This window comes from Rhipicephalus microplus, unplaced genomic scaffold (genome assembly GCF_043290135.1).
Source record: "Rhipicephalus microplus isolate Deutch F79 unplaced genomic scaffold, USDA_Rmic scaffold_15, whole genome shotgun sequence".
In the NCBI taxonomy this organism is placed as follows: Eukaryota; Metazoa; Arthropoda; class Arachnida; order Ixodida; family Ixodidae; genus Rhipicephalus; species Rhipicephalus microplus.
The window spans coordinates 6,852,582-6,863,331 of NW_027464588.1; the positions used below are offsets into that span (position 1 = coordinate 6,852,582).

At 46.2% G+C, this 10,750-nt stretch overlaps 1 protein-coding gene across 1 annotated transcript in view; it reads right to left on the reverse strand.

Moving 5' to 3' along the window:
* The window catches only part of LOC142784743 (neprilysin-1-like), a 64,562-nt gene extending 63,852 nt beyond the window's left edge, over nucleotides 1-710 (reverse strand). Inside the window, exon 1 of the mRNA XM_075883243.1 lies at nucleotides 690-710. Within this exon, the coding sequence (XP_075739358.1) occupies nucleotides 690-710 (21 nt within the window). The remainder of the gene's footprint in view (nucleotides 1-689) is intronic.
* Nucleotides 711-10,750: the final 10,040 nt, after the last annotated feature.

Sequence of the window (10,750 nt, forward strand, 5' to 3'; positions counted from 1 at the left end):
AACATTTTTAACGGTGCATCATATTCGTGACTGCAGTCTGAAGATGATAAAAAGACAATGCTTATCTTAGGTCTCAAGACGAGGGAAAATTTGTAAGCACTCATGGTTGTTTTCCACGTAACCTTTGTAGTATATAGGGAGCATTTTAATTTCATGAAATCAATCTCCCGCAATCAACCATTGGAAGACTGAGAGGGTGCCTGGCTTGCCTATATAGATGCGTGACGACATGTTTCGCCAAATTTGAATCTGGTGGACAGACTCAAGTATTACTGAGAATGGCAGCGTGAAATTAAAAGAAACATCCATGGACAAACAAACAATTCCCACAGAATAGGCACTGTGGCATGTGCATGGTGGTTTTTATTTGTTGCTACTTACTAAAATTTATCTTGTATGAGAATCATCGCTTTCGGATCGCTTTCGAACCATAAGTTATTAAGCCTCCGGAAGCACTCGTAAAAGAAACAATGGTGCCGCTCCTTGCTCAAGCCGCTAAAAACTGTCAAACCCCAGTACGTACCCGGCGTCATACTGTGGGATTGTTCGCCAGGAGTTCAGCCTTTTAATCCAATATAGCATGGTGGCGCTACGACTCTTGACAAGTAGCGTCAACTTTGGCAGAAATATAGAAACCAGGATGTTTATCCGCGTTTTCTCTTCCCTCCAATGCGCTGCCGCTCGCTTACGTGCTCGTGCAGAGCACGCATGGTGCGTTTGAGTCACTTGACCGCCTGCAGTGCGGCTCCATAAAGATCTCTCAGCTGGACAAGCTCTTTTGAGAAGCAACTGTAACAAAAGGAGCAAAAGCTCGTTAGTCACGTTTATGTTTTGGAGCAGACGACGGAAGACGAGGATGCCCGAAACACTGCGAAATGCATATTTCAGGTCGTCCGTAACAACACCGTGTACGACCTATGTCTAGAAGTAAGTCTCATTCTGTTGACATGGATGCGCGTACTCAATCGATGTGCTTCGTCGACGTTTATCAAGGTCATATAGTTGTTTTGATGAATCTAGCAGTAGCAGCCATGTACTACTATGTGCAAACGCTTGCGGCGTGATAAAAAAATTAAAACTGAACCTATATGGCCATGGCAAAAAACTGTTCAAGAAGCTTTGGAGTCGTGCCCTGCGTGCTGCGAGTGCATGACCCACTGACTTCGCCGAGAAGCAGTAGGCTGCGCTTTAACCACTGCGAGTATCAAGTCGAAGTGCTAACTTCATTTTTTCTGGCTCTCGTATCATGCTTGCTCTATCTTTCGCGAATGCGGCTGTGTAATAGTGTTCTTAGTCGTCGTAGTAGCCAGTTGTATTGCATTGCGTATCAATAAAAATGGTGTTACCGCTTAACCACGCAGTGAATAACGATAAGTGAGGCGAAGCGTCCGTCAGTCTGTCCGTCCATCTGTTCGTGCGTCTGTTCCGTGCATCCATCTGTCCATGCGTTCATCCATCCATCCAGGCGTACGTGTGTCCGTTCATACGTCCATCATTCCACCCGTCCGTGCGTCCTACCATATGCGCCTGTCCATACATCAGTCCGCTTCAACCCCCTCGTCACTATTCACCTAGTGGGTATGCTGTGATTTTTTCTTCCTAAGGTAATGAAATATGTATCTGTATATATATATGTATATATATATATAAATATAAATAAATATATATATATATATATATATATATGTGTGTGTGTGTGTGTGTGTGTGTGTGTGTGTGTGTGTGTGTGCATGCGTGTGCGCGTGCGTGCGTGCATGTGTGTGCAAAAATAGGTAGCACGGATAGGTGGCTGAAATTACTTTTAATAGGCTTAATAGGCTTTTCTTTTTCTGCCAAGTGTAAAGGCAGATTAATAGTGCCGTCATTAACGACATCTCTGCCACACGAATTCCGCAAATATCAATTTCTGCTGTTTTTTTTTCTACTGCACTTTAATATGCATCGTACATGTGACAATTTCAATATTACTATGACACCGGAAGAGTGTATTATGACACCAGAATAGGTAATAGTGTTCTGCTTATTACACTCAAAAAAGAGGGGACGAGTTCAATGGCGGGTTAAGCATCACCGCCGACAAGATTAGAGCCTAATGGAAGAATGTCATGAATTCGTTTAAGCCAACCGTATATGTACAATGCGCTAACCCAATTCGCTGGTGGGGAGGACAACTGTATAATTAAGCCGAATGCTTTTTGCCGCTTGACCTACCGTCTGTTTCCCACCAACAGCTGCGCTGCAGTGAATGCACACCTGCGTCGAGATGTTCGCATTCCTACACCACGCACGCAGGCTGAAACCTCAGGCACGCGTTAAGAAATTTCTCCCGGCGCAATTAAGTCTCGTATAATCCCGTTCGCTGAACCGCGTGGCCTGCCAAGCACTGCGTTTAACGTGTTTCTCTATTTGTCGGAGTTTCAGGCACGATTGCTGCATTACTCTGCCGCATATCTGTTTACCTAAGCATCCTGACTTGCTGAAGTATGATCGGGCTCTCACGGGGTCATTTAATTAGCGGTGCCAGTTCGAAACGACCGCGGCATTCCTTGACAAAGCTGTCCATTGCAAGTGGTGTGGAAAAGCAGTTAGTGTGTCGACTGACCTATCGTCAGTTTACGGAAGCTCGCAGCACGCTGTCGGTGTGAACGACATCGTGTGTACTTACTTCACTGTAAAGCAGTGCCACTTGCGGCGTCGCGCTGTGTAGATACCACAGAGTCAGTACAAAAACGCTGAAGTGATCCGGAAGGTAAAAAGAAAAAAAAACTACAAGAGGTTGTTTGCATACGCACTGGCACCCATGCGAGTATGTTCCTGCGTGCGTGTGTGTTTGGTGTATTCCTCTTTCTGTGCCTGTTTTTTTTTCGCTCAAACATCAAAACTATGAAGAAACAAGCCCACATAGCCACACATGTGCTGCCATGCCATTGTAATAACTCATGCTAATTTCAGCACTGACTTTTTCTTCATTACCTTGGTTAAATTAATATTCCTGTTTTCGTGTCTCGTCTGCTCTTTCGATTAACACCCACAGCAATGTTTGAGTTTATAGCAACTTGCTTCCTCGTATCATTTCAGTCTTTTTGCGTAGTTGTTTTTTTTCTTAGCAAGATAAGTTTGTTTAAAGAAAAAGAAAGGTAGAGTGGTCGGTCTGAGCAATAGCATGCTCTAGCCGGCTACTCTGCACCGGGGAGAAAAAATGGGTGGAAAAAGAGTAATAGTTGATAATTGTAAGTCGGAAAGGTAAATATATACAATATATTCCAGCTGAGAAAAATGTTTTAGCCACACATATAGCCCAGTTGCTTTTCGTTCTTAACCGTCCATAATCGTTCTTAACTGTTCATAGCCGTTTTTATGACCACATTTGCACTGTTGGAGTCAAGCTAAGGGCCCAACAATGTCTGATCAGTTATATACTGACCTATTGAGAAATCGTTCACTATAGAAGAAATCAGTGTTTGTAGTTCACCTACGTATGCTGGGCGATCACAAAATATGTGCTCAAGTGTTTCTGGCACATCACAGCGTTCAAATTTGGGACCTTTGTCACTGTAGGCGTAGTTGTTTCTTTTTTTTTGTTAAATTCTCCAAATGAAACGTGTGCTGAGAGAGCAAGATATCGGAGAAAGCCATTCATACAACGGTGGTGAAACTAGTCTCTTTATTTCCATACATGAATTGTTTGTTTGCGTATACTTGTTGCACGTGCCACGGTGAAATACTTATCTGAACCATACTGTATGCCTCACTACTTCATTCTGAAATACAAGTTCACAACGGTTAAAGTATTTTTTCACTATGTGTGAGGTTTTCTTGTGACGATTTCTAATGGGTTCATGTGATCATCTGGTGGGGCTTCACACATAGAGTAACATAAAAATTACAAGAGTGGACAATCGGGCCAAAAGCAAGTTCACGTCAGCCGTAAGATGGCAACACATCACTCACTGCTTCAAGAAAACACGCGTACTTCTTATTTACTACAGTACTTTTTATAGTGTATTATACATCTACGTCTCAGGGGGCCAGATTTACGTTAGCCTAAGCTGCCATTCTGTAGCCACCAAAACAGCTGTTCTCCCGCTCCTTTTTTTTTATTATTGTCACTCTTGACTTGCTGTACAAGAACTTTGAAAAAAGAATTCCTGGTACCATAGCATGGCTGCCTAGTGTCAGGACCAATGATTAGACCTACTATGTAAATTAAGCTAACATTATACAATAGTAACAAACGTAACAGCTAAAAATACATATATTATTCGGTCTCTTAGAGGTAAGCTAATATACATTCAGTGAATTGATTAGTCTTCACGCATGCAGTGTTTTTACGTGTAGAGTAGGAGTCAGCTGAGCAGCATGGCCCATTCATTCTGTTTCGCTCCCTGAGTCTCACCACATTTTTATCATCTGGCAGTAGACATGTCTCGTCATAAATACTGCGTTTTAAAATTGAAAAAAGGTATGTTCCTTGATTTACATCTAATTGCTTAGCCATTATTTGTCGAATCTGAAACCATGCAGGCTGTACGGCCCTTCCGTACGCTGCTGGTAGAGTACATACACACCCCGACATGGGCATGTATTACGGGTAACTATAGTGAATTATAGGATTAAACACAATAATAATGAGATCTAACAGACAACTATGCCAATGACAGTAAAAGGGGAGCTACTATAAGTAATTGTAATGTAATTGTAAGGAAAGGAAAGTGGACGAAAAGATAGCTTTCCGGGGGCAGGGACCCTACTGCGGTCTTTGGTTGTCACTGTTTGGTCAAAGAAGCGCTGTCCAATTGTTACGAAGGACTATCTTCGCAAATGTTTCTGCTACCACTTTCCCATCGCTTTTTCGAGCGAAGCTGTTCTTTGTCGACACTTGCACACCCGGGATCCGTGGTTGTGTTGCGTCATAAATGAATAAGTGCCACAGCCATTGAATAAACATCACTGCTCATTACTGCATGGTCCGCCAAAAATGGAAGTGTCAGTTAGCACAACAAAACGAGTATGTGCCACAGAAATCTGTGTGGCTTATCGGAAAACTATCATCGTCATGAAAACGCATATGCCACAGATGTGGTGAACTAGAAGGCTAAATCAATACAGCCACAGAAATTGGGTACACGCAACTTCCACTAAATAAACAATACGGGAACAGCTATAGCCTAACAGATGTGCTCGATACTACAGTCACACCAGAACTACGTGATTCTATGTGGTTATAAAAGGTGGTGACAATACAACCCTTTTAAAGCTCAACAAACGGCGTTGATTGAAGAGCAGCTATGCAACATATCGGAGCATCTTAAACGAGTGCTTCTTCGTGAACCTGTGCATAAGAGTGCTATGGTAACGATACAATGAAACAATACTAACCCCCTCAATATGTATTAACAAGACTTCAATTTGGGACACTTATACATCATATCTGAAAGACTTTGGAAACATCGAAAAGCGTTAACTTCCAGCTTCGCTGTTACATTGGTGTCCGCGAAGAGAACCTGGTTGAATTCTTCTCTACTATGTTTTAACACTTACAACCGCCTAAAGCTGCGGACATTGGCCATAGGAAGCGCCCAATTTTGATGAAACGCATAATATAGCAGTTGAAGTGTCTCACAGGCTACCTATCATTTCTCTTGGCCTATCTTTTCATCACACGCTTTCTTTAAAGCACGATTATCTAAAGACTTTTGGAAAAATAATTATTATAGCATTTTATTATGTTTCGCTATAAGCACCAGTATGATCACTTTTCCTTGTAAGTATGTGCCGTTTGTGAGCAATGTTATGCCTGCGAGTCCACAGCGAACGGCCGTGCCTCTGAAAGAGGCAATCTGTGTCAAGGCCAGTCCGCCTGACGCGAACAACTCAACGGCGTCAACAGGCGACGGCGCCTCTCTGGCGTGCACGTGCAGTGAGTCAGCCTCAGCAAGCGACCCGTCGAGTAAACAACTGGCGTCTTCATGTCTGGGGGTCTGACGCATTGCGCGGCGACCCCATTGGAGGAGTCTGCCCTGACGACCAGCGGCGCTTCTGATTGGACATTTTGGTTGGACCCGGTGCAAATAAAAGAAGCCCTGCGGTGCGTCGCGATCGGTGGTCCTAGGTGAAAGCTGACATGTGTGTCAGAACGGACACGTTTGAGAGCAGACCTATGTGTTAGAGAGGAGAGCTCGGCTCTTCGAGTCTCTGTCGGCCCCAGTGCCGAATTTGTAATGCCTCTGTATATATGCTGTACATAAACCTTGTTTAACTCACCGTCGTCTCGTCCGCTCGTCTTATCAGCTCTGCGCAGAAGCAGTCGCGAGCTGAGAAACATACGCTACCAAACGGCTGGTGACCTTCCCGGCGGAGTTGGAAGCAGTGGCGCCTTCGGGACCGTGTTGGCGTCGCCGTCTTTCGAAACAGTGGTTGCAGCGGTGAGATTCGTAGCGCCCTTCGTAACGTCGTCGGAGGTGCGCTTCGCAACAGCAATCACCATCAAGGAACTGCCACTCGTGCACGCCCTCGACCCTGTAGAAACCGAGGTTTAAGATCATCTTAGGCCACTTCACCAAAAGGCGAATTCGCAGGACCGTTCTCATCTACAGTCACTACTGCTAGAGTATGCAGGGCATCGACCAGAAGATTACCGACGCGGATGGCAACAAGCGAATAGACGTGCCGCAATACATGTGGCTAGTACAAAACGCCTACCCGACACCAGGGAACGTCCAGAGTTGGAGCCAGAACCCAATTCAAGTGACGAGTCAAAGCCAGTGGCCTGTTTCAGGTGCTGTTTACGGACCTTCCAAGAGTGGCCTTCAGCCACCCCGTGGAATCGGGCCGCAGTTCACGCGCTCTGCTCTACAAGCAACGACGATGCAGCAGAAAGAGGTGAATGACAAGCAATACACGACCATAGACCCAGCCGTGTCGCCAGTGGGACAACCAACGCGTTCGGGTCACAGCTCAACGTCTTTCTCTTTTCGAGGGCAACACTCTCACCTGGGCGGTGGCGGCTGTTGTGACTCGACGTCCAGCTCCACGTCCAGCAGTGGCCACTGCTGCATCTGCAACACGATGAGTGACAGCGACTTGATTCCTCCTCGCAGTAAGCGCCGCCTTGCAAAGTCGGGAGGTGACAAACGGGAAAAAAAGTTCTCCTGAACAACCTGTGCCCCCGTGGTAGGTGTAGCGTTTGTCGTCGCCTCTTTGTTCCTGCTCGGCATTTCAACCCGGTTACGATCGCACAGCGTGGCGTTGTCTGTCGCCGTCACGCAGCAAATGCGAGAAGCTGCCAATGAAATGCATAAAGAAACGTCTCCGGCTACCGACTCGCCAGCAACGAGCAAGTTGACTGAAGAAAGAGGAAACGAGGACACTGCAAAAACTGACCTGAACACGACGACAGAGGGCGTAATGGAGCTAATCGAAAGATCTGCACCAACGGTCAGGGCTAAAACCGTGGGTCCAGGTCTGAAGAGGAAACACACCAAGCATGCTCTGAAGACGCATTCTTCACCCAAGCGGACTTCCAGAAAGGGCAAGAAGAGTGGCCGGAAAGAACGCAAAAAAACTCGGGCCATTTCATTACGGCAAGCAGTGAGTAATTACATTTTTCCGATTTGAAAGTTACGTCTCTGAAAATTACGGCATCAACACTTCGACTTCAATTAACGCTGGCATACTTCTAGGCGTCGTGGTCGAGTGTTGTCCACATTCATGTTGTATTTTTTGTGTACTACATGTAGAGAACTTTGCAGGAGGCTACGCAAAATGAGTTATCTTGAAATAATTTCGCAAGTGTTTGTTAATACACAAAGACCTATACATCAAAAATACGTGATCAATTACTACCAAGTGACCGAAAAAACGCCAGAACGTGTGTATGTATCGTAGCAAAACTCAAGAAAAAACATAAAATACTGTGACTTATTCCAGCATTTTTCTTGCGTTTTTATTAGGATTTATATTTTTAAGTCATGCTTAAAATTATCAAAAACCGTCTTGTTGCACAGCCTAGCGAAAGAGCCTTGAAGCTGGAGTACGGAATATGGAGTCGATTCCTTTGCTGAAGCGGGTGCCTAGTCGGATGCTGTCGTGCGTGGCAGTACTCAAACTTAGAATATGTATATTATTATACGGCCCACTCAGTTTTGTGCCGCTTATGACGTAAGAGGAATATCACCGTGATGAGCGGCGCTGCCGTCGCGGCTGCAGTGGACCAAGTCGGGCCGTGGCGCATCCGCGCGGAGTGCACGCATACGCAATAAACCACCACGCGCTCACTGTTTGCAGATTGTGAGCATAAGAGTTTATATTCACTGCAGATAGAAAAAAATCTTACAAATCTTTTGCGGCGTTTACCAATCTATCACTTCGGGATCAGACACACTGACGGGTAAAGGCCTGACCCCACGTATACGTCGCGGCACGTCGGCGCGTGTCTTTTTGACGCGGCTTCGAGCCCTCTTTCATATGGAGAGAGAGCGTGTGGCTTCGTGTAGCCGCGCGCCCACTCTCTCTACAGAGTGATTGAGTGAGATCAACTTTATTAAACATATCTTGAGGAGGCTGAGAAGGAGCCATTCTGAACCTTAATTCAGCCTGGAGGCTCCACCCAGGGTGGCGCTGGCAGCCGAAGGCTTGAAGCGATGTCCTGGGCTCTCGGACCACCTGTAGTTGCTGCTTGTATTCTTTGCTCTTGGGGGCTTCCCGCCGAGCCTCATGGGTATTCACTTGTGCTGCGCTGTGGGTAGGGCACAGCCAAAGCATGTGTCTGAAGTTGCAATAGGTATGGTTGCAAAGTGAGCATGTGGGTGGTGTGTCGGGCTCGACTCTGTATCAGGTGGATAGTGTTAAGTACGTACATGTTCGCAATCTTCTTAGAGTTAGAGCTCATGCTTTGTTAAGTTTTGGGTGCGGTGCTGGGAAGGCACGCCTTTGTTCTCGGTAATGTGAAGTGATCTCGTGGTATGGGAGTGTTTTGTCTTGTCTGCAGAGATTCTCGTACCGCCCACCCTTCGAGGGGTCGTTGTCCGCGTCGCGGCGTGTGAGTTCATGCGCCATGCGGTTGACGTTTTTGTTTGGATTGCAATGGTCGAGTCCCGGTAACCGTCCCAGGGGTGCTGGAAACCAGGATACGTGAATTTTAGATTTCTCTTCTTTAATAAGAGTTTCTTTGCTCTTGTGCTCTCTCACTGCGTTGACGGTGAGTTTTCCAGTGCTTCTAGCTACTAGGCCAGCCGCGAACGTTCGTGCCGCGGTCTTGGAGTCTGTGTATATTGTGGAATGGGCTTGGCGGCTCCGCAAGGCTAGCGCGATCGCCATTTCCTCCGCTTTTTTTGGACGGCTGCCGCGTTTATGAGGTTTCCGTCTACATCAACGACCGCTATGGCAAACGTCTCCCTGCCGTAGTAGCGGGCGGCATCTACGAATAGCGCGTGCTTGTCGTGTTTTTGCCTTGTTTACGAGCGCCCTCGCTCTGCCCTTCTTTCGGCCTTTGTTGAACGTTAGATGAACGTTGCGGGGGATCGGCTCAACCCTAATGTGTTTCCTCACGTCATTGCTAAGTTTGGTTATTTTCTCTAGTTGTAAAATTGGGCAAATGCCCGCGTCTCGGCGGTTGAGATGGCCTGCCTGCGTCAACGACAGGCGTGTGATCTGTGCCACTCTTTGAGCCTCAAAACTTTCTGCAACCGTGCTTCGCAGACCGAGTTGCTCGAGTTTCTCGTTGCTCGGACTATTGGGCAAGCCGAGTGCTGTTTTAAGTCCCTTACTGAGCATGAAGTTGACCTTTTTGATTTCAGCCTTCGTATGTTTTAGAAACGGGCAAGCGTATGCTACGTGACTTACGAGAAAGGCGTGATACGCCATCATGATGTTGTCTTCTAGGAGGCCTGCCCTGTTGTTGGCGATTCGAGCAACGCCTCTTGCAAAACTGTTCATGCTTTTTTTCGAGGTGCTTGAGTGCTTCCGTGTTGTGGCCATCCTTGGCGCTTAACGATGGCCCTAGTACCTTAACCTTAAATATAGTACCTTAAATATTTGTGGTATCGTTAAGTTGTTCTCAGCTTTGAGAACTACTTACTACTCCTTTTTTTGCCAATTTCGTTGAGGGTGAAAGAGGGTTAGTGTAGAATTGGTGGGGGAGGGTGTGAGTTCAGTTAGCCTAAGACATTTTTTTGTTGTAGTCAGTGCTTGTTGAAGGATTCCTTTCAAGGCACCATATGAGAGGCCACATGGGACCCATATTGTTATATCATCCGCGTATGTGGCATGATGCACGGATGGGATTTGAGAGAGCTTCTCTGACAACCTGTGCGTCGCCAAATTAAAGACCAGTGACGAGAGCACTGACCCTTGTGGGGTGCCGATATTTCCGAGTCGTTCGGGTTCGCCGCATTGCTCTCCTCTGCGTATGGTGGCGGTTCTGTTCGCCAGAAAGGCTTTGATCTAGTTGTACAATCTTTCACCTAATTTCAATTGTGATATTTCTACTAGTATGTGTTCATGTTTTACGGTGTCAAAGCACTTGGCCAGGTCCAGGGGTAATATGACTTTGGGCGAGTGGAGGAGCCCGTAAGGTATGTGCTCTCTTAACATCAACATGGAATCCTGTGTGAACAGTGCCCTGCAGAAACCAATAATGTTGTATCGAAAGAGCCCAATGCTCTCAATGTTGTCCGTTATACAATTAAGTATTGCATGCTCAGCTACTTTTCCAACGAAAGATGTGAGTTATATGGGCCTTAAGTTATCG